Source organism: Cyrtonyx montezumae, unplaced genomic scaffold (assembly GCF_038088225.1).
Source record: "Cyrtonyx montezumae isolate F1298 unplaced genomic scaffold, pur_monq_1.0 scaffold_5, whole genome shotgun sequence".
NCBI classification, from domain to species: Eukaryota; Metazoa; Chordata; class Aves; order Galliformes; family Odontophoridae; genus Cyrtonyx; species Cyrtonyx montezumae.
The window spans coordinates 7,840,870-7,865,509 of record NW_027072056.1 but is presented as its reverse complement, the minus strand read 5'-3'; the positions used below and the strand labels follow the sequence as shown (position 1 = coordinate 7,865,509).

The 24,640-nt window shown below is 40.8% G+C and overlaps 1 protein-coding gene across 1 annotated transcript in view; it reads right to left on the bottom strand.

The window, feature by feature from the left end:
* Positions 1 to 8,615: 8,615 nt before the first annotated feature.
* The window catches only part of LOC136056290 (guanylate cyclase soluble subunit beta-2-like), a 35,564-nt gene continuing 19,539 nt past the window's right edge, over positions 8,616 to 24,640 (bottom strand). The window contains 15 exon segments of the mRNA XM_065748406.1: positions 8,616 to 8,829; positions 9,575 to 9,679; positions 9,786 to 10,000; positions 11,153 to 11,307; positions 11,570 to 11,716; positions 13,921 to 14,069; positions 14,794 to 15,114; positions 16,979 to 17,195; positions 19,328 to 19,431; positions 20,980 to 21,079; positions 21,167 to 21,387; positions 22,557 to 22,656; positions 23,046 to 23,206; positions 23,395 to 23,489; positions 24,334 to 24,407. Coding sequence (XP_065604478.1) covers positions 8,678 to 8,829; positions 9,575 to 9,679; positions 9,786 to 10,000; positions 11,153 to 11,307; positions 11,570 to 11,716; positions 13,921 to 14,069; positions 14,794 to 15,114; positions 16,979 to 17,195; positions 19,328 to 19,431; positions 20,980 to 21,079; positions 21,167 to 21,387; positions 22,557 to 22,656; positions 23,046 to 23,206; positions 23,395 to 23,489; positions 24,334 to 24,407 — 2,316 coding nt within the window. The 3' untranslated portion in view covers positions 8,616 to 8,677.

Below are 24,640 nucleotides of genomic sequence, written 5' to 3'. Positions count from 1 at the left end.
TGAATTTCCACCAGATTGCAGGTGTGCAGCTGTCTGGTCACAGGGAATGTGCAGACCAGCACATGGAGCTCCAGCACCCCAAAATCCCGACTCGTTCCTGCCATGGCCCTTCCCTCCGTGAGCAGGAAAGTGAGGTTACAGGATGAATGCTGTTTCCTTAAAGCCTTTGGTGCAGCACAAGCTCCATGCCTGCTGTCAGTCAAGAGGAGATGAGCTGTGGCACAGCCCTCCCTCGGTGCTGCAGACACAGGCGGCCTTCACACATCATGTGAGGGATGTGGGCTCCAGGAGGAATCTGCCTCGGTCCCATGCAGTGAGCAAAGGTACAGGGAAGGGTTTTCTGCTGATGGAGCAGCACTGAGCTGTGATTTGTGCCAGCATGTACCGCTCAGCTCTGAAAAGTGACACCTTGGATGAATAAATCATGGGCCCTCTCTTAGCAACCTGATGGCCTCACCCAGCACTGCTGGTGGTGTTAGAGGGCCCAGGCTCTGCTTTAAGAGCAGGGAGAGCTCGCTGCCGGCTGAGCTGCCAGAGTGAGGTCAGGGGGCCATGGAGGGGAACACGCACCTCCTCCAGGTCATCCGCCAAATGCGCTCCCAGATCGACAGGCTGCAGCAGGAGAACCGGGCACTGAGGGGAGAGCTCCGTGCCTGCGGGCTCAGTGCTGCTGCGGGAGGCAGCAGTGGGGAGATGGGCAGCACACCCTGCCCCACGGAAGGACCGGATGCATCACCCACAGCCCCCACGGATCAGGCAGGTACAGTGAGACTCTGGTTGGGCCCTTATGGATCTGCAAGGAGACATGAGCCGTGGCCGTCTGTCTAGCAGACGTGACCACATCCAGACCCACGATAACAGTGTCTGTGATCCTCTACACAGTGCCTGCACCCCTGAGCTGGGCTCAGTGCAGTGCTTTGCTGTTCTTGCAGTGAACAGTTCAGCTCGGAGCTCAGTTTGTCTTTATTTAAGCAGAATTTGATATGATACCATGAGACTTCATGGGTATTGACTATCTAGGTGCTGTTTTGTCCATTTCTATCCTCTGAAAAAGCTGAGCAAAAACCTCCCAGTAGTAACAAAGGGGGGTGGGATGGCAAGGGAAGGCATGTTGCATACACCACGCCAGAGGTGCAGGTTTCTTTTTGTGGATATGCAGTTAATTTGGACTGAGGGAGGAATGGGGCGATAAACAGGAAGGTTGCCTCTTCCCACTCTCATCAGAGGGGGAAAAAGATGGAGTCTTTCCTCATTTGTTAGCTTAGTTGGTACTCGTGGAGGAGCAGAGAGAACAAAAATGCTGTTCGGTGAGAAGCAGCTGCCAGAAGCGGGTGTGGAGGCCACAGGGTCGGGCTGGTGGGTGCCATCTGTGCTGTCAGTAGCACCCAGGCCACCAGAAGCATTCAGTGGCAGCCTCCTGGTGCTGCTGTTGTGGTCTGTGTGCTCTCTGGCAACGTTCCCAAGGCAAGGCTCTCCCGTGAGTCAGCTGAGTTTGCTCCCAGCTCTGTTCTTCTCTCTGCTCCTCAGACACCACCATGACGGTGCGGCGCTACTCCTCCGCGGTGTCAGTACCCTCAAGGCCTCACCGTGCCAGCAAGCGGCCCCCGAGCAGCGGGCAGGGCAGGGCTGAGCCACACACCTGTCCCACTGCAGCACAGCACAGTGGTGATGGGGGCAGAGGCCTTGGGAAGAGCCCAGCCAACTGCTTCTCCAGCAGCAGTTCCAGCAAAATGAGGCTGTTCCAGGAGCACGTCCGCCGGTGCAGGTAGGGGCAGCTTGCCTTCGCAGCTGTTTTCACCTGGCTGTGGTTCTGCATTGGGTCTCAGTTCAACAGCAGCAATATGTTGGATTGGCCAGACGTCTCCGGGCATTGAGCAGATGGGAGATAGGCGGGGTGCAATGTCTTCCTCCTCCTCCTGCAAAACCTCTACAACGCTCAGTGTTAGTGGCTTACATTCACCAAAGAAAAGGAGCAGGAAGGGGTTGTGATGCACTCCCCACCAGAGCCAGGAGGTTTTGCAGGTTGATGGGCAGGTCTGACAAGCTAAGCTCCAAGGGGGTTTGTAAACTTGGAATGAAAAGTATGAGGATACCAAGTGGACTCTGTGCTGTGCTTCCAGAAGCGTGATGACGTGGTGCGTGGATGGAGATTCACTGCATCATTTTGCCCTGAAGCATTACAAATTAATGCTTTCAGCCCTGAGAAAAATGTTCTCAGGGCTCTAAATTAGATGGAATGGCTCCCGGACAAGTCGTGAGCACCTCTGCTCACTGATGAAAAGCACTCCAACACACAGCAGCAATCGAAGGTAAAGGAGCTGATGACGAGCCTGTGATCCAAGGCAGCTCCCATCCCCTCCCGGTGCTGTCACACACAGCGTGACTCCCTTCAGATAGCTGCTTTTAGTGCCTGTCATGATGTGCTCAAAACACAGAGAGCCCAAATGGTCTCCAAGTGTGCACTTAAGCAGGAGAAATCCATGGGCTTGACCACCTACACCTGTTTTGTTGTAAGAACGTTTCAGGGTCAGATACTTCACAGCATTTTAACACCTAAATTTAGACCCGGGCAGGGAACACATCTCTCTTTCAGAAGTACCCTGACCCCGCAGCGCTGGGTTTCAGCATACACTTTGCTTCATTCTGACTCCGTGTACATAAACACTTCAGAGAGTCGTGCCCCAAAGGCCTTGCTTGGAAGCATTGGTGTTAGGAAGCGTGCTCAGCATGCAGGGGCACTGACAAATGGCACTGTTTTCCCCTAAAAGGGAGAAAGTTTTCAGAGTTATCAAGCTCGTGATGTAGACATCTTATTGCTGATGCTTTGCAACCTGTGGACAAAAAGCACTGGTTACTTAATAGTAAGGGGAATGTTGCTGATTATTTTATCATTCCCTTTAAGGCTGCCTCAGCAGCTCTGGCCAGCACCGGGTCTGGCACAGGAACTCGTGTCAATGCATTGCTGGCTGCTTTAACAGAAGAAATAACTGTGGAATGAGCTTTTTACCTCTCCAACAGTCCAAGTGATGTTCTGAAGTATGAAACATTGTGATTTTTCATGAAGAACAGACAATATATTTTCAGGCTGTAATTGTGGCCGTTGCCATTTGCATACAGAGGGCTAGCACAGGCAGAAATCTTGGAAAGCCTTTAACTAGCAGGATAACTTGTAGCAATGAGCTCAGCAAGCTAACGAAGCAGGATTTTTCACAGGGGTGGTATTTATCTCTGCAACAAGTCTTTTTCACTTGTTGTTTGTAGTAGGTCTCACATTTTGCTCCAACACTGCAACCATGTATGAGAGAGCGAATACTTTTACCTTTGGAGGTTACTGTTCAGATGCATCCCCTTGGATTTATCTAGAGCACAGCTACACTCGAAAGCACTGCCACCAAATCATCACTGATTTGCACGTCTATATTTTCATCATACATGCTAGAGCATTGTTGCCACCACGATTCCCACTCGCTCAGCGCTGACAGCAGCTCTCACACCTGGCTGCCTGTGCCAGCTCCTATAGAAATGGCTGTCAGAGCCCCGGGCTGGGCACATGCAGCAGACACCAGGTCACCTCAGGGAAGGAGCTGGCTGTACAGGGCTCCGTGCAGGGGAGTGAGGTGTGCAGAGAGCTGGAAGGCTCAATGGAAAAAGGCAGATGCTTCCAGCAGCCAGCCAGACAAGGCTGTGCCTGGCCCCCTGGGGAGCTGTGAGCTCGGTGTCAGCAGGGCGGGAAATTCGGCCCACACGCATTCCCTTTTGGCATGCTGGTGGGGCTTTCTTGCACATTTTATTCATTTGCAATCCTCATAATCCTTTCTCATTTTTTCTCCAGGGGTAAAGTAAAGGCTGTTAGTTTCCTGTTACCAGCAGATGTGTCGTGTGCTGAAACTTCTTTCAAAAGCCCACAAAATCAGGACAGAAAACAGTTAAGTACCATCACTGAAAGGGATATATGAGCTGCTGAATTTTTAAAGGCCCATTGATTCTCGAGATAAATTGGCCTTAAATGATAGGTATGTGTCAGGTTCCTTATCTGCAAAACGCTTTGGCAGGCTGCCTTCAGAGACTCACCCAGACTGTTTCGGGTCACTGGCCTGCTGTTCAGCAAGGAAATGGAAGCCACGACAAAAGTGGCTGGAAGCATGTATGCTGCGATGGAGTCACATGATAGCAAAGCTCCTCTGCAAAGCAGCTTCTGCTCAACACGTCCCAAAGCTCCCCCAGCTCAGGACTGCTGGTAACAGGATGTAAAAGCTGGTTTTGCTGCGTTTGTCACAAAAGCAGAAACCGAGTCACCTCGTGTCTGCTGATCCCTTTACTAGAGAGGTACTTGTTGCAAATGATGATGAGCTGCTAAAGGATCTGGGGGACTCTTCTGTACTTAAAACTTTAAATTTCACAAAATCAATACAGGGGATGTGACAGAACAGATTACAGTACTCTGAATTTCTGCAAAACTTGACGGTGACTGCTCATGTCCACTTCAGGTCCAACTCTTCAGGAGTACAGGGGAGAATAAGTACTAATCAACATGAGAACATGACTGCAAATCTGAGCTGGTGTCCATCAGACATGGCTGTGCACCGTCAGAACAGGAAGGACTCTGAATCTCAGATGTTTTCAGGAATGGTGTCTGAAGAGCAAGAATCACTAGCAGACACCCAGCAACCTGGTGTAAAACAAATGGAAGAGAAAGATGCCTTGTAAAAAATCAGGCATTCTTGATAACTTAGGTCTGGTCGTATGATAGTGTCCCACATGTTGTCCACTTTGACCACAGACACTGCTCTGCTCTAACTTGCAGGCAGCACTGATGAGTGAATGCTGCACAAAGTGTCAATCTTGTTGTCTACCCTTATAATCTTGAGCCTTCAAAAGTGAAAGCAGAGAGCTGGTGGACAAGAAAACCATCTTGACTTTCAGTGATGTTTTACGCATGTATAAAAATATCAGCTCCCTTTTTTTTATTTTTAAATTGTTTTGTATATTCAAGAACATTTTTAATATATTTCCAATGAAATAATCTTTTCAGTTTCACTATTTCATTTGTGGATATTTTTTTCAGCTTGAGTCCATACAGAGTTGTGTTATAATGCTACAAGTGTTTAATCAAAGACTCCCAGCAAATCAGGTTAGTTAGGAAAGTTTGCTGAACAGCTCTTTTCTGAAAGCATCTACAAGGAAATGCTTTTAAAATGTTTTAATGAAGGCTTAATTGCAAGAAACTAGACGTGAGTTAAGTACCTCAATCCACCTGACTCCACTTAACAGGGAAGCAACAAATGTCTTTGAAAACCTGTCCCTTAGGCTTTTAAAGGTACACGGGTGCTTTTGAAAATTCATGCTTGAACATCAGATCTAGGGGGGTTTGGGAATCCCTGTGCTCTGGACAGCTTTCAAAAATCTCAACTCTTAAATCCTCCAAGCCTTAGCTTTCCCAAAACAGCACTGTGAATTCTGCTCTTCCACCTTTTTGTGTCAGGTCAGTGTAGGTCAGTCACTGCGTATTAACACACGTATTAGCATATGACAGTGTTAACTGGAGGGGGCTGCTGATTCTGATGCCAAAAAAACCCATGCCCCTGTGTATGGTTAAGAAATCAAACTCAATTTATTTATATTAGCAGCATCATGACCTTAACTTTTTTCTTTTTTATATTCAAAAGAACAAAAAAAAAAAAGTGGAAAAGAAGGAAAGAAATGAAACTGGCCACTGAAAAATGACAATTGGTATGTCAGTGGAAACATTTATTTCTGAATGATAGTTTTGCATTCCTGACATCTTTAGCAGATTGAAGAACACAGGACGATGCACAGGTACATTGATTTTTAAGAGCAGTTCAACATGTTCAGATTTGACCTAGCTCCACATCTCCAGCAGAGAAGCAGAAGACCACACAGTAGCAGAGGCCACAGAGAAACCACTGAGCACATCAAATTCACTGAAGTACAGAGTAAAGTATCTTACTGTGGTACACATACTGGCAATTACAACATTCCAATATTAAATAGTCACAGATTGTTCAGTGCAGAAAGGACAGGTATAAGTAAAGCAAGTGTTAAAATTTGGGCAGAGAGATGCAGACAGAAATTAAGCCATGAACTGTTTCTTATTCCTCCCTTAGAGGATTCATACCTGAACCCACTCTCTAACATTTACCACATCCTAGTCACTGATGGTGAGGCTTGTTGGACTATGGGGTGGCTCCAATCCAAAATCCTCCCTTCTGAAGAGAGGGTAAGTGATATTCAGCCACACAGGTACAGCCTGCACGAGCAGCTGGGACAGCAAGACATTCCCTCCTGCACTAACACTGGTAACTGAGAGATGTTTCCTCCTGACACTCTCGTGTTTGGGGCTATGTGGCTTTATACACTCATCTCAAATGCAGAAAAAGACAGAGTCCACTGCTGCCATTTCTTTAATGACAAGTTATCCGCTTCATCAGCATGACTAATCAAGAGTAATGAAATGTGTCCATAGGCTGAAGGCAAGAAAATCTTGTCAGTTTTCAAGTTGAATCGGTGGGATAGTGCTGACTTAACTGTTGTGAGAGAGAAATCAGGTATTGGCTTTCTTTAGGAGAGCTGTTTTAAAGCTTGGTCACAACACAGAAATGCAGAGCCATAAGCAATGGAAGGTTTGCCACATGGGGTGGAGTTACTAAGGACAAAGGTGAGGTGCAGATATTGTGTGTCTGAGGGCAGAACACCATCAAGGGTTTAAAATCTTGAAACCCAGTTTAACAACAGTAATGCTTAGATGTATATTCACAGCAGACATCAGCCTCTCCACGGTAATGAACAATGCCTAGATAGCAAACTCCATCGAAGTGAAAACATAAATAAATCCTGACAGTCAGAAAATTGCACTCTCCCAGACTGGTGCTGCTCAGTTTTATTGCTGAAAGTGCTAAAGCTTTAAAGGGTGCATTTATATTTGCATTTAGTCAGCATCCGTAATACATCTGTAAGTGAATTTCCAGTCACACTCACTAACTGTGCTTTGTTTCAAATCGTAGAGTGGTCTCAACGCACATGACTGGATGAAAATAAGCCAGAAGATGCTCTGGAAAGGTGCTCAAAAAACCATCAGGCATTCAGTGTATGCTGCAAGAGCAAGCCCTCTGAAATACCCAATGTGTGGAGAGGAGCACTGACAGTTTCACTCTACACGTCTTCCTCTATTGGTCTGTATGCATTACTTGTTCATAGGCAGAGCCATGGAGCACCCAGTCAAGACAGCTAATGTCTCATCGATTTAAAAAGAAATCTAACCAGGTGAAATTTCATCTTGCTGTACTATAGAGAGGAGACAATTCCTTTCATCGCTCTTACCTCTCCATCTGGTGTTAAAAAGGCTTTGCTCCTGCCACAGACACAGAGGCAGAAATGTGATGCTCCAGACTGTAACAGAGGAGTCTCATTGTAGACTTCTCCAGTGAGTTCTTGCTGGAATTTCTAATGGGTCTCATGTTTGTACACTTTACACAGTGAATCCACACACAAAGATAATAAATCAGTACTCAGGGTGCATCACATGTCAAACTTACCCAAAACACAGCACGTTCCATCTACTACGAGCTCCACATATAGGAATGAGGGGACCGTGTATGATATGCCAGTCTGTCCACAGTCTTTCTATCAATTGTACTTTGCCCCTCTACCTTACATCCTTGACAGCTGAGCTCCAATTTTTCTCTGCCATTTCTGATTAGGTGCAACCTAAGAATACATCAGAATGGAAGTAATTCAGCAAAGGAGCCTCTGACACCAGGTAAGTGATACTGACCCTCAACACTGTTATTTTCAGTGATGCTAGCAACATTAATTTCAGCATTGATGCTGTGTAGTTCTTAAGCTTTATTTTCATTTAGCTGAAGTGAGACCACAGGAAATTATCTTGAAGCTCGTTTGAAGTTCTCTGATAGAAGAAGCCTTGAACAGGCCTTCAGTGTTGTGATTAATTCAGTGTCACTTAATTTCACAATGTGTATTTCCTTCTTCAATCTTCTAAGTACAGCATACACAGCTGGCTCAAAGATCATAGATGTTTTTGGTGTTTTTTATTGTTATGTGCTACAAAGTAGGCAATATTGTCTCTTCAGGAGGGAAAAATATAAGCTGTATGAGATAGAAATCCATTCTGCACTTTTACTGCAGCAAAAGACTCACTAGAGATTAATTTGTCATCGTAGTTAAAATGTAGATCAAATTCTGCTGACCTTACACGGCGAGTCTGTTGGCTGTGCTGAAGTCAAGGCAGATGGTCACTCCAGGGAATGCTTCTTTTACCGTAACCACTCACTTGACTATGAATATTTCTAGTTGCATGACTCACCTCTTTCCTATCGCTGTGTGAGATACCAAGCAGTCATCTTTATGTAGAGATATTCATGGAAAGGGAGAAGCTAAAAAAATGTAGCTTCAACATATCTTGTGGTGGTTTAATTCTCTACTGGGAGTATCATATGGCGTGTGAAGGTTGTTTAAAAAGAAAACCACCATCTTCCATTCTTTTTGCTGAAAAATGTGATAAAATATCTTTCCTGTCTTGTTTTTTTTTTATTTTTTTTAACAAAATCATGTAGAATTTCATATAGAAAATTGGCCCCAAAACAGGAAAATGTGCTAAATAATAATAAAAAAATGCTCTGATTAATGTAAAAAGTCAAACTTAGAGCAGGTTACAAAAATTGGAGCGAACATTTCTAATCTGTGGCTCTTCAGTATCTGGTTTGACCCTTCCCTTGTTCAGAGGACGAGGAGCATCAGCTGAATGCTGGTTGCCATGGAGACTCCCATAGCTTTTTGAATCATAACTTTTGCCTGAAAAGAAATACTCCTTCAGAGTGAGTTTTTACTGACCATAGAGGCTTCTATTTGTCACATATTAGATTAGCTACTACTTCTAAACAGGAGGGAGGGGAATAAAGCATTTCCCAGTAATCAATCAGTGGCAATATTCTTAGTCTGTACAAAACCTACAGGTGAAGCAAATAGAATTACAAGACTTGCTGCATTAGATTTTACCCTTAAGGCACCAAATCCACCCAGGCACTAAAACATCCCACCAAACCATTCAGTATCAGTTACTTCATGACTGAGCAGACGTCAATAAATCCTTCTAACCCCCACAAGAGACTGGTTTGAGGACTGACAGGCTGCATAGCCAACAAGGCTCTGTCTGTCTCATGCTTGAACTGATAAGGGCTTCCCCATAACTACATAAAATAATGGCAGCCTTTCTAGGAAAATTTGTTTTTGAATAACTGGGTCTACCGTCATGTAGAGTTGTCTAAAAAGTCATCAGTTCTCTTTGTGTTATCAGGATGCTGAAATCTCACAGCTGTGTCAGCTTCTTTCCACCTAATGAAAGACCAACAGTTCCAATCGCTCTGAAGGTGAATTTGTTTGGCCCTAAACAATATGCTGATTGGTTTACCCAACACAGATATACTGTGTCCATCTTGGAAGCTGTGGACTTTCAGAAATGGAATACAATGAAACTGCAAGAATAAGCCTCAGTTATTTTGTAAGTGTTGCCCTTCCTAGATAGTAACTAAATAACTACCTGTTAGCTCTGCAATTTTTGCTTGATTTCTTCTTTTGAGGCTGTTTTGTGCATCTGTGGGACCATCAGTATACTTCATTGCAATGGCTGTGATCTGGTCCTTCTCTGGGTAAGTATGAGTAAGTGAAAGAACAACAGAAAAGAATATTTAATTTAGTTGTATTAACATTCATTTGTTTAAGGAGGAAAAGATATGTCAAGTTGACTCTACCTGTCTTTTGAGAACTTGACACTGTTTCAGTTCTGTCTTCTTGAAAGGACTGAGACGATTCACGGCCAGAATCTAGGTCTTTTATTGGCCTTCCCATAATCTCATTCTCACATGCAGTTTTATTCCTAATGAGGAAGTATGTATGCATTTTTCCTTTGCCTTTCACTTCTATTTCTCCTCTTTCTGTCATCTCAAAATTTTTGTATTTTAGACATCTAGATAACAAAAGCAAAATGACACAAGAAAATTCAAGATTAGCAAAAAATAAAAATAAAAAACACTTCAGAAGAGATAGTATAATCAAAGAATCTAATCACTTTAGTTTGGGGGAAAAAACAGCACTGATCACAAACTATGGAATGGATTTGTTCAACTATTTATTCAAGCCTGATTTTCTTTTATAGCTTTATACATACAGCCTTATAAAAAACAGACATCCAAAAATGCCTTCCAAAAGGACTCCATTTTTACTGCTGCTGACATGAGGCTGACTAGCCTACAGTTCCTCTGACTGCCCTCCCTTTTTGAAGACGGGTATAACTTTATTATGCTATAGGGTGCTGATCTTCATGACCTTTCAAGGATGATAGTCAGCAGCACTGTAATGCCATCAGCCAGCTTTCTCATTACCTTTGGATACACGAGTGAAGACTTAGGCAAAAGACTTGATACAGGGCACTGTCACTAAATCATCTTCCACACCAGCTTCACGTGTCCACTTATATTCTTCTGCTTGTGTAGCAGCAGGAGCTCCTCTTACTGCCTTCAAATGCTCTCTGCTCTTTTCAGTACTAGGTGGTCTCTGGCTTTCCTCATCCATGTTTTTTTACTCCTCTGCAGCTTGTCTTCACTTTCACCTCTTACATGTATATTTTATGCATACATAAAATTCTTCAAAATGCAGTATTTCATTTTTATTGATAAGAGCTCTGGGAAAGTAAATTCTTCACTTCATGAATAACATAGTGGTTTATATAGTTTATCCTTATTAAGTGCAAATAAAACTGTTCTTTCACAGATTATTGTACTCGATAAGAGAGATTTTGAAGCTTTGGTTATGCAGGATATCAATTTAAATGATATGTCTTTCCAGCATTTAAATCATGCTGTTGGTACTTCCAAAAAAAACATCACATTTATTTTTTTCATCCTGTACTTTCTAGAATCAAGACTTCCAAACTCATGCATACAAAGACATCTGAAATGATCAAAACTAAATTATTTGCAAGCAGTGATCTTTCTTTACAAGTAAGCTGCATTTATCACTGGTAAAAGACAGAAGTGTCTATATCTAAAAGCTGCATCTGTTGAAGATAGTGGTTTTAGCAGAGCTTTTAACAGGAAAAGTTTTCATCAGAGCTACTCACTGATAGGCACTGGAGCTTAGATGAATTTTACTTGGGACGCCGTGACTCTCCATGCGGGAAGCTATATTCACTGTGTCTCCAAACAAGCAATAGCGAGGCATCTTTTCTCCAACAACTCCAGCCAAGACAGGACCTGTATGGATCCCAACTCTAATCTTTACAAAGACATAAAACACCCCCCAAAAATGTCACTTGTTATTTACGACCTTTCTTAGTGCTATTGAGACACCTAAAAGTCCACCTTAACACAACGCTGGGTGCTAGTAAAATACCAAATATCCACAAGGAAGGCTGAAAAATGCACCCATGTGACCAAAGTCACAGAGAAATTAAAAGAAGCTGTTTGATGTCCCACTGCGATACATTAACTAGAAGCCCAACCCAAGAATCAGATGCATCTTTGTGTTAACCACTTACTTGAATTGGATTTCCAGAAACTGGGTTCTGTACTCCTTTAGCTGCTATTATAATCCCCAAGGCAAAGTTAGCAACTCGCTCAGCATGAGTGGATACAGGCACAGGGACTCCACCTACTACCATATAGGCATCTCCAATTGTCTCCACCTTTAATCAAGAAGGACAAGTACATGAGTACTGCCTACGATTCTCCTTCAGGTTAGTGCTTTGCTGTCTGAGGCTCTCCTTACTTGCACCAACTCCCTCTTCCTCCTAAAACATGCTTCCAATCATCAGAAGCCTCTAGCATGTGTGACTTCCCTTCAGATGGGAATCCATTCCTTGACTCCAAACTAAAAATTTCAGTGTGTTCTGTCCCCACTTACTTGACCCAGTTTAGATATCATATCAGTGTGAGAAACCCTAAGGAGTAAGAGATGCTGTCAAAGTGTCTTCCACCTAACCAGGGCAGATTTATATGTAAAGAACTATCAAGCACAACTCCTGAGCCAGGAGGTCATTGATAGTTAAATACTATCAATTAGCTCTAATTCACAATTGATATTAAAAGTCTATTTTTCTTTTTAAAAGTCACAATAAACCAAGGGAGTCTATCCATTGGTGATTATTAAGTAGTTCACAAGAAATTAAAGAAACCTACAATTCCAATGGCAGGTTGTCAGAGAACGTGGAGTGTGAACTAAGCAGTTTGTGAATATTCTTCCTTACAATCAGATGTTCTCCCTCAATATACTGCTGCCAGTGAGAAAGAATCTGAAAGGTTAGTCCTACTTCAGGTGTTTAGACTCCCTGAAATGCACACTGAAATGCAGCTGGGTAAGACCTCAGGGTTTGTCCCCATATCAATGATTTTGCTGGGAATACGGCATGCCCTTTTGAAACACAGAGTTATCAAATTCATTGTAAGACACTCTTACACAGCCAAGAAATTTTATAATCTGCTGTTATAAGACTTCACTGTTGCGTTTACCATCAGCAAGTAAGAGATTATCTTAAATTAGATTAACTGGATTTCTTACTAATGAGCATCTTTGGTCTCGTTCACTAACATAATGACTTAAAACACATCAGTAGCTCAGTCCTGAAAAACATGTTCCTGTACATATTTTCTATCAAGATACCCAAACTACAGTAATACCACTAATTTCTCTAACTAGTTAAAATTAACTGTAAAAGGCTACTAATGCAAATAGATACTCTAATTACCTTTAGGCTGTGGCTGGTGTTTTAATTTTACAAGATTAATTAATAACTTCAGACATTCATAAGCACGGGCCAAGTTTCTCTGATCAATTTCAGTATTTAATTTCTTTCACAAATCCCTGAAGTATTCATCTTGTCCTCCCTCTCTGCACACTAGCTACCTCCTTCAATAGTAATGGGAGTTACAAGCATCAAAAGGAGATTATTATAGCAGCAGATAATTTACTCAGGATATCTGATTTAAATAGAATGTGATGCTATCCATCCTAAAATCTGAAGGCCATATTCTAGTTGCTTCAATTATTGAAAAGGGTTTCCTTGCCAAGGCAGAAATCCTTCTGATTACCCAGCACAAAAAATGAACTGCACATCTTGCCCCAGTAAGGAATGGATGAGGTTTGGATTTCACTCTTTGCTATTTCTGCCTTATTAAATATTTAATGTGATAGGGACAGACAAAAAATTAAGATCAGCTCCTCAGCTGCTAAAATCTAGGTAGCTCTGGAGTTGTTAACAGTGTTATGATGTCCAAGGCTCTCTTCGTTCCTTCGCAGTTTGAAGACAATATGTACATTACAGTTTATATCTAATCAATGCTCTCTGGGGTCAAGAGGAGATACATATCATTGCCTAAGATCCCCACAAATCAAAACCAAAGCCTAGCTGTTGACTGGGTGTTGTTTGTAAAGTTATCTCCACCAAAGGAGACATTTAATAACACACTGATATGTTTTAAAATGGGTTGGAATGAAGGAACTGGGAAAAATTATTTATATTGGCCTATAAACTAGGATATCCTAATATCTCAGATGGGTGCTTGAGAGAGAAGATAAAGATGTATCAAAACAGCAATTCTGGTATTAGTGTTTTGAAGAGAGACTCTAGCCAATGACAAAAATTACTCTCCTGTTTGAAATTTTCAACACACTTAATCACATCTTTGTATATTGTTGATTTTTTTGCTTGTTTCTCTCTATGGCCACTATAAATATACAGTATTTTATGGTTTCCAGGAAATCATGCTAGGGAGAAAAGTAGTTAAGTGCATTAAAAAGTAATAATAATAATAATTACAAAAAAAAAAACAAAAACAACCAAACAGCCTGATTCCAGACTATTTCTATAGTCTCTGTCAATCATCAACATACCTTGTATACGTCATGCACCGTAGTCAGCCTGTCAAATTGCAGGTACATTGAATTTAACATGAGAACTATCTGAATAGGCTCACATTGGGCACAAATGTTGGTAAAGGTCACAACATCACTGAACAATATGGTACACTCCTTGAATTCTCCTGTGAGCAGAAAAAACAGTTGTAAATAATTGTAATGGCCGGATAATCATGACATCTGACTGAGAGTTTTCTGCATGGACTTTCTTCTAGTCACTGTTTTAGGACACACAGTTTTTCAGTCATAATAGTCATACATGTGTCCCAATATGAAAGATATTGTTGTAAGAATGTTTCAAACGTAAGAACTATAGCACATCATCTCAAGCAATTCAACATCCGAATATGTTCCTATGTTCACCCATATTCAGGAAATACAAAACTCTTCACCCCTGATTTCATATGTGTTTACTAAGAGAAATGGGAATTGTGATAACTCCAGGTTTATAGACAGCACAGAAGAGCTAGCAGAATTTCCCAAGACCATTTCTTTATTGCTCTTTTGAGCCCTTATTTCTCTGTATACCCATTTTAAAAACAAAAGCCCACTTTACTGTTGAAACACCAAATTTTCTCCCTGAGTGGGCAGCTGCTACCACCTTTCATCTCCTAGGGAACAATTCTGGCAAACAGCTTCCAAAGCTTTGTTTGAAATAAAATTATAATCTAATCTTTCTTATCAGTGAAATTAAGGGTCTGTGGTTCTCCTATTTACCACCCACAAGTATCATTAAGTAGGAGATCTACTTCACAACAATTACAGTGTGGCTGGGCCAGTTCCCACTCTCTCATCACCATCACGCCTGGTGCATGAATCATGCATCATGAACGAATACTGTTCATTCACCTGCCTCAACTCGCTTCCCCTCTTTCAGCTGGTTTGCTACATGCTGAGGAAGCATGGCATAGAGCAGAGCTTCAGTCTTTTTCTTCTCTTCTTCCAGGTGTTTTGACAGTACCCGCAGCTCTTCCTTCTTCCTCTCCAGCTGGTTAGAAAGCTCCATCTCTGCCAGTCGCTGCTGATTGAGAAGAATCAAATCCCTGGTCACGTCATGAGGTGCAATGTCTGCAATATGCATCTGTCGCTCCTCCAGCTCATGTAAAGTGCGAAGCAAAGGTGAGCAGAGATAGAGCATGCACTGCAGAGACTCCATCCAGATCATCTGGCCTGTTTAAAACAAGTGCTGATAAGAGCGCTCATCACTCTGAACTTTTGTGTAAGGTTCAGTACTACTGATGTGAATGCTAGGGAATGATCTCTGAGGACAGCAGCCTTCTTGTAGGGTCTGTGTCATCACAGGAATTGTCTCCTAGAACTAGGTGGGGTTGGACTGGATGAAGTGTGTTAGGTAAACATAAAGATTTCAAGACCCAGAAAGCGGTCACTCATTCACTGCAAATGTGAGATAGAGCCTAACCATGTTTCAGGTTCCTTCTCTTCAATAGGATCCACAGTGCTCACAACATCTCTCCTTTCCTCTGCTGCTGCTCACTGTTCCCGAAGCCAGTGAGTCAGCTGTGTACACTGGGAAACTGAGATTCAAAGTAATTTAAGTGAAAGTGTTAAAGTTATATTCCACAGTGGGTAGACTGTGGTCCCAGTAAAGTCAATGAAGTTTCCCTTCTGGAAGCTGGAGTGTTATGTCACATGCCCATAAAAATAGGTTACAAATATGTCTGAAAGGTAGAGGAGATTTTCAGTGGAGTATTGGGTTTTTGTTTTCAGTGTGAGATCTGGTTATGGGTTTGTTTTGTTGCTGTTTTGTGTTTTATTTTAAAAAACCTAACTGAATAATAGGAAGCAAAATTTTACCTGTGGCTAAATTTTTTCTGTTAACAGCACTTTTTTCAACGTCTCCCTAAACTCTTAATTTTTTTCTGAATCTCATGATTTGACACTCATCACATAGAGGTGAAAGGAGATAAGGGAAAATTAGGTCACATTCTATAGTTCAAAGGAGTGAAATTGGGGGCACAGAATACTTAAAACAACTGTCATTTCAGTTAATTACACGGAGCAGAGAATTATTCCACACTCATTCCCTTATTCCTCTCCCTAAAAATAGAGCAAATAGAATCTGTGTTGCTACAGTAATTTCAACCAGTAAATGCATTCATAATGTAATATATATAGAAAAAAAAAAGACTAATAAATCTGAAAATGTGAATAATAGTAATAATAAAAGCACAGTTAACTAATTTATTTTTATCCACACTTGAAACCCAGTCAGTCTACCAAATTAACTCCCTTCAAAGGTATAAAGTAAAACTGAATTATTTATTCACATTTTAGGAATCAAAATGCATAGAGTCACAGAGGAACACATTTCTCTTCTTCCAGATGTAGAAATTTTATCAGAAATTTATCTTTAAGCTCTTCAACTTCCTCTGCCCCTTTTCTCCCCTTCACCTGGCAGAACTGGAACTGCAGACTGACAGCAGAAATGTGTTTTGCCGTGTACTGCTGGAGTACTCACCCAGTGTTTTAATTATTTCCTTTATCTGCCAGAGGTGTAATCCAAAACCTGTGCACTTGTTTTGCCTACACTAGTTGGCTGGGCTTAAAATGTTGTTCCAAGTACAAAGAAGTAATTTTTTCAAAGAAAAATTTTAGCAAGACAGAGTGATTCTATTTCAGGTGGATATGCTGATTTGCAGGACTATGGAGACATGGGACCCAGACAGTTTTACACAGCTCTCTGCATCTCCATGCTGCACCTGATGGCTCCAAGAGCAGAAGCTGGAGCTCTTCCACGTTCTACACAGGTTCCAAGGCTTTCCAAGCTCTTCTAATGGGAAAACTACTACTAACTGAATGCCTCCAAAATCTGGTGAGGTAATATTAGACTTTGTCTGTGAGCATTTCAAAGTACTATTTATTTAAACAGAACCATCTAATCCTCCTACGACTGCAAACAAGACCACTTAGAGCATTTATGTGAAGCCAGGAGTCCGCAGAAAGGCATTAGTTTAATTCCATTATTATTATTCATTTAATGCAAACATTTATGGTTCTGAAAACAGTGAAGTACCTCTCAGCTCCAGCATTGGCCGCTGTTTCCATGACTCTGGCATCATTTCTCTCTTGGTCTGGAAAACAAATTGGCTGTTGATAAATTTCTGAATGCTAGAGATGGTGAAGGGTACTTCTGGGTGAACAATACTGAAATAGTGATCCAGGCAGATGCCCATGGTCTGAAGGCCAGGTACAATCTTTTGAATGCTCACCCCAGCTTGCTTCACTCTGAGCTTAAGAAGAAAATATGGACAATGTGTTACAACACATATCCTGTTTGGTTTCGGGCTAACATACAGCTTATCACACAGTTTATATATGTACATGCACTCAGCCTTGCTATACTCTGTGGATTATTTCTGAGCAAGGTTTCTATCTTAACCCTTCATACTCACTACAAAACTATCTTATGACTACAAAACTCTGAATGAGCTTTCTTCATAGCAAGACAAAGCTTCCAAAAAGGAATATTATTATCCAAATGCTGTTCAGTATTGATTTTAAAAAAGAAAAGAATAAGAAAATCATATCTGCCATCATTTTGCATGCATCTGTGTTTGCCTAATATAATCCTGCTGATTCCAGCACAGTTAAGCATACTACTGAGGGAGGAAAAGGCACATGCATCGTTTCATGGCAATATCTTGCAAAGTGGTAACACACAGGGTAATTTTCAGTATACTTGCTGGCGTTCTAGAGAAATGTGTTTCAGACTTTCACTCTTTTCCATCCTCACACTCCTCCCTAAAGGTTACTGATGTCATGATAACTTTGGAGAAAAGGGAATTTGTATTGTGATTTAGGGCTCTCGTCCTTATCTGACAAGTACCAGATAATGCAATTGTTTTTGGGTTTTTTTAAGTAGTTTATTACTTATTCTGTACCTGCAGATTACTTAGGGGAAAGGAAGCAGAGAAAGGAGACTATAGCTTCTTCACACAACTACTAACAACAGTAGCAGTTCATTAGGATGAATGGGGGACAGGTGGTGTGGGCTCCCAGGTCCAGCTTCTCCAGACCCATGGCAGCTACAGGAAGCTCTAATTTCTTGTGGCTATTGCAAGCATCTACATTTGTATGAGAAAGTTTCAGGGGGTGTCTCTGATATAATACCACTTTTTAAAATCTAAAAGTAAACAGGTATACTTTATGTATATTGTACATGCAGGTACAGGAATGATATGATACACATGTATATATGAAGATAAATCATCTCAGCCTTGTATGTAGCTGCAAAAGAAAAACAGATACCAGCATTTGCCTGCTGTCTACATAGAAAATTACTGTGACACAAAAGGTCATGACAACCTTTAGTTTTCTAAAGGATGCCATTGGTTATCTTCTTTAAATCATTACTGTGTAAGAGTTTACAGCCTCTTTTAGCCTGACGACAATATATGAGCTTTTAATTTCTGCAGTAATGTTTACCCTGCCACCGCTGCTTGTCATCAGGGTTAGTGAAGCTCAAACCCAGCTACCAATAATGGCTGCAGGACTTGCCCTTATTCCAAACCAGGAATTTTATCATGGAAGGATGTCTCAAAAGGTTAGAAAATAAACTTAGGCTAATGTAGACAGTGGCATGCTCTCTTTCAGCACGATGCCAGAACACATTACTGAGTGGCTGCATTCAGCTATCTTCTGCAGGTTCTCAGGTTCTTCTGTCTTTGTTCCTCCATTAATTCCTGCTCAAAATTTGGAGCAAGAGGTATTGTACCTTGATGGGGGCCCAGGCTACCTGGGAACTATCCCAAGAGTAGTCCTGGCAAGGAGAAAGGCAACTTCACCACTCTAGAGAAAATATATGAAAGAAGACTCAAACTGCAAGATATAAGTTTGGGGTCCAGTTTCTACTAGATAGGGTCAGTAGGTGTCTGGGTTTTTCTGCTGTGGAGTCTCAGAAAGCATGCAGAGCTTCAGATGCAAAGAAAGTCTTATAAAAGCCTTTGCATAGACTGTTAACTGGGAGAAGGGAGACTGGCTTGTTAAGTGCAAAGCTGGTTTAAGGGATCAATCATGTCTCCAGCACATCTGAGGACAGGAAAGTTGCTAAAACCTTTAGAAAATTCTATTCTGTGTTTGGCAGACTGGTAAAATATGCCTTGTTGGCCTATCTGTGACTGTTTCATAAATGGGAATCTCAATAAAGCCAAAGGTGATTTCTATTTAAAAATTTTAAGGGCCCGTTTTTGTGTGCAACTTTTATTTCAGGTCTCTGTACAAAGCACTTCTGTAAACGCTAAAAATGAACGTGTACTGTATAGACAGCATACGTAGGAACAAACTAACCTGTAGGACTGTCACAGCAGCAGAAAATAACTATGCTTTAGGCAAATTAAATGTCCTTACTATATTGTTGCCTTACCTCTTTGTCAAAAACCATATGAAAAGGAAGCCCGTTGCAAAATGTTTTTGTGTCAATCCAGAGAGTCTTGGGATAAACAGGGTCAAACCCTCTCAGGAGTTTACCTGTAGCAAGATAAGTGTATAGTTTTCAGTCACACTGCACTTCATAAAACCAGTCAGCACTACATTCTGTAAGACAGGACTCTACATTATAATGAGATGGCCAGGTTTAAAACTTAACCATAAAAAAACATGGAACATTAAATGCATGAAATTATGTGGAAACAATGAGAATAGGTGAATGACTGTAGATATTGCTGCTCTGTAAGTTTATAGATACCACAGCACAAATATATCCCATAAAAATGTACACAGAGGTGGATCTAATATGCTTTTCCAGCCACTTCTGAACACGTACAGAGAAAAAGCTCAGCAGGATCTATGTTTTAATCACTTACACAAACGGTATTTGTCCACAGCACAAAGACCAAATCACTGTTTGCGTTTTTATTTAAGTGAATTTTTTTTTTCAAAGCAGTCACATCTACAAAGAAGGCTGGGCTCACTATTTTTTATGATACATATTCAGAATGAAATGGATAAAATAGTCAAAAGTGTTCATTTGGCTGAAGCATCTAAACTCTTTGACTTCACAGTCAAAGAATATTAGTTATTGTTACTGAAGCATTCTCCAATCACCCACAATAACCAAAGGGCTGATTATTTCAAGCGATCTCCTCCCACCAGAAGGTGGCTATCACAGTTACTCTAGTGAATTCTGTTCGATAGCAAATGCTCAGGTCCCTTGGGAGATTGGTGAAAAGATTATGAAATTAGGACAAAACTTGAAGACCTCTTACTGCTTTAAGGGAATGCAGTATACCTTTGCCATTTCTCAAAATCAGGCTCCTTGTAACTCCAACCATTTATTGTTAAATGCGTGTTGTTTTTCAAATAGCAGTACTGCTCTAAAATTTGCCTTTGAGCATGTGTTAACATCTCAGTGTATCGGGTGTTGCAGTGTATTTGGTGTTATGCTGAATGTTATTAGGTTCAATTTTTTACTCCCACCAGAAGTCAGACAGCAACTTCAGACTGAGCTCGCTTCTGATTTCTCTTGAAGAATCAAAAGATTCTAATCATAAAACTACTGGTGACAAGATCTGTTTTCCCAGGGGCAACAGAGATTACCAGACTACTACCAACAGATTAATGGTTAGTAGAAGGTATAACTGGGCTTTTAGAATTCACTACAGTTGGAAGAAACAGCTGGAACAAGGTTAAAAAAGCAATCTCTTGAATAAATCAGCCTAGACACTGTGACATGACAGGCAAGTGTCAGACATCCCACAGAACGAGATTTTATAGAACACTTTTCAGAAGACTGTTTATGAGACAAAAGTGACAGGTCATATTCCATTTAAGCATCTGTCATTAGTAAGCGTGCTTATTATCTGCCCTTTTTTTGTATTGTTTTTTTGTTGTTGTTTTTTTTTTTTTAGATTACCAGTGTCTAACTGAAAGAAGCTTAACCAGAAACGTTTTGTAAAGATGAAGTGGAAACACAAATGGCAACTTCAACATGGATGGGTGGGTGGACACAGCAAGGATTGCTGACTTTCTTGCTGAAAAGACTCATAAATGATGACAAGCTCACTCTGAATATCTCACCTCTTCCTAATGTGATTATTCCTCTTATTGTTTTCCAGTGACTTTTCTTGACAGGACAAACTGAGCTTCCTCTAATAGTATTCTCTGATTTCTCAGGATCCTGTTGAAAAATATTCCAAAGGGATTTTCAAGGGTGTTTTATTTTAATCATATTTTATTGATATAATGATAATTAATCTTAAAATACCTTATTGTTCAATTGAGTATTAATTTGTGTTTCAGAGTCAGCAAGACTTTGAGGTGAGAAAGAAAATTTCTTTCTTTCTTTATATGAAAGTACAGGGCTTTGAGTGATGAGAAAAACAATATGCTCTTTTTTCCCAGTTCTTTCTTCTTCTTCCATTTGATTGACTATTTCCATTGAAATCTCGATGTTAAAAAAATCCAGGGCTGCTGCACCAATTATTCCTGAAAGCAAAACAAAAAAAAAAAACCCACAATGCTGCAAATAACAAAATGTTTCCATTTCCTTTTAGAGAGCTCACAATGGTATTTCACTGTTTAAGGGACTGCTTTTCCAAATGAGTCTGGAAGAACTGTGACCTGTGGTTACCTATGTTGTTCCTACTACAATGTCTTACTAGGATAAGATTATGTACATAGGAGATAATCTTTAAAGTTACAGTTTGAGGTTCTTTTTTTCTGTTTGCTTTGTCTGATGACAAATGCTTATTTTCACTAGAAAAATCTCAGCAGAATATCTGAATAATGTGGCCAAATGTCATACATAGCAAAAATATAAATTCCCAAAGCCCCAGAGCTGCACAGGCTCTAAAGAGATGCAGTTAAAACAATCTATTTCAGTAGAATATGAAATAGAATCTGCAGAATATTCTAGAACAGTGCAGAATATTTTCATTTGAAGTAAGTCTATCATGAAGATGTGATATCTGTCTTCTCATTTCTACTTACAGCTATTAAGTGAAACACTGGACAACGACATGAAAAGCTGTGTCTGAAATTCCAAGTAACTCTGCGATCCAATAGGAATATGAAATGAATTTTATAAGGAGTGGGGGTGAAAATGATAAAAAAAATTGTTTTAGAAACATCTAGGAAATAAATGAATATGATTAGCTCTTACATACTTGCAGATGTTTAACCATTGCGTAAGAATAACTGTGGGGATTTCTGAAGTTAAAAGATCTTAACTCCTACAAATGCTACAATAAGATGATTCAGTTTTGAGCAGGACCCAACAGCAGTTTTACAAAATCTCATCTACTGCAGGAGTATATATGTAAGGATTATGCGTGTGTTTTCCAACTATCACTGCTACCCACTGTAATTTAAGGAGTATGAATTACTGAGAATCAATAAACATCTATATATACGTGAAATTCATTTTTCCTTCCACCAGTGGAATTCTGTAGAAGGCACTGGTAGCTATGAGTGATTAGGTAGGCAGGAAAATACAGAGGACTGTTGTCTGATGAATCAACCTTACCAGGTTTGAATCTCTTGGCCAGCCTTCATCTGAAAAAAAGATTCTGAAACCTGAGAAAAGTATATCTGCAAATATATGCTTTGTCCATGTGCATAATTCATACCAGTCCATCTGTATTCTATTTGATTACCTGGCACAATATGGTACAGACCTCTTCTATCTGAATAGTAATGTAAATGCATTGACCCGTCTTCATTCTTTTCTACTCTGAAAGATGGTGCATTCATCTCCTGAGGAGAAAAAAAAAACAGCTTTGAATATCCTTTTCTGATAAGGAATGTGGCAAATTCTAATTGTATAAAAGCATCCTGTGGCTTAATGGAATACACAGTAATATGAATAAGCTGAAATATAGAAAATAAAATATGTTCAACAGTGAAGGCTATCTCCTATTCAGTAGAGTCAATATGCTAAATAATATCAAATTTTGAGAACTACTCAGAAAAAAATATTTTAAAAGCCTTGTCCTAACATTTTGGATTAATGAGTTTCAGAACACAGGATAGACTGTTATGGTCTCTTTCTGCCTTACTCATTCATACCTACAACGTGCTGCTCCTTAGGCTGCAAGCTAGCAGAGTCCACCCATACCCACTCAGTAATTACTACCTGAACTTGCCTGGTAAGAGAGGGACAGGTAGCTGTGTAATGCATCCAGGTTCTCTATGAACTCATACAGATTTCCACCCAGCGTTCTCAGCATGTGGTCATAGCCTGAACGTTTACAAAATTCAAAGAAATACTCTCCAAACTCTCTCAGAACCGTATCTGCAGGAACACCTGGCAAGATAATACCTTAATGAATACAAAAGGCTTGGAAATTCTGGTAGTGCTGTCAGATGGATTAAGAGTGAATGCAGAATGTTTGCAACGTAGGAAAGGCATTCTGAGGAGCAGAGATCAAAATCTGGGATGTAGCCTCAGGTGTGAATCTGGAGGGCTTATTTCTGAGGCATGGTGACACATACCTAATATTTTGCAGGCTTTGTCAACAAGTTGCATTGTGATCTCATCTTTGTAAACTCCGAAAGTCAAGAAACTATCCTGAACTCCAGCCTGGAGTCTACAACAGAAAAGACAATATCCTTCTCTCAGTGGTGTTGTAAGTACGATATGCTCGGGTGATCAAATCAGCATTCATTAAACACTACTTAATGAGTCCTTAAACTCCTTCACACACTGGACTGAAGTACACTACTTTCAGTAATGGTTTAAAAGTGTATCTGCCTCCATGTTGCTGCTAATTCACATGAATGTATTATGATGAATTCTTTCAGTCACAGGATATCCCAAGTTGGAAGGGACCCTTAATTATCATTGAGACCAACTCCTGATTTGAAGGTTCTGGTGCAATTGGTGTGTCAGCTTGTCTCCTGCTCTTCTAGCTTGTTGCTCAATAGGGCCACATCATCAAGGTCTTCAGTCATCACAGCCACGACCAAAAACTTGCTGAATTTTTATACAGGCTTCAGTGGCTATTCTATGTAAATATCTAACTATCGTTTGTGTATCTTTAGCTCCTGGAAAATGCCAGAATGCTCATGCAGTAGTGATGAAAACAACAAAAAAAAAGACTATATATTTAGCTGTTTTCCAGAAGGTACTGGAATGAAACTGGCTTCATATCAAGAATGACAGCTCTTCAGTGTAATTACTTTCAGATTTTTGTCACAGTGAGTCTATTGCACAATTGTCCATAAGACAAAATGTCATCCTTAATTATGTAGTGTAACAAATTAATTTGAACAAATTAATACCAGAACTCTTTTTTTTGCCATGTTACCTACCTCTAATAATTGCTTGAGATACACTGCAGCTGCTGTTTACCACTAAGAAATTATACTCTTCTGCTACATTTGTGAACGTTTTGTTTCCAATACACAGTTGCAGTTGCTCAAACACCTTACCTTAATTTTTCCCATATTTCTTCACCATACTTCTCAACCACCAAAGACTTCAGGCACGTATTTATAAAACCATACTGCAAAAACAAACAGGAACACGGACTGTTTTTCCACCTGCAGCCCAAACGTGCCCTCCCACTGCGTTTAAGATTCCAAATAATGTTTGACAGGCATTGCGCCTCTCAGCAAAAAAGCGTAACCGTTATCTAAGCCTCCTACGAGCGTCAAGCGGAACGCTATTTCGCAGATGTCGCCCGGCAGCCCGCAAGCAGTAAGAGCTGACCACCCACCCACCCCAGACCCCCGTCCG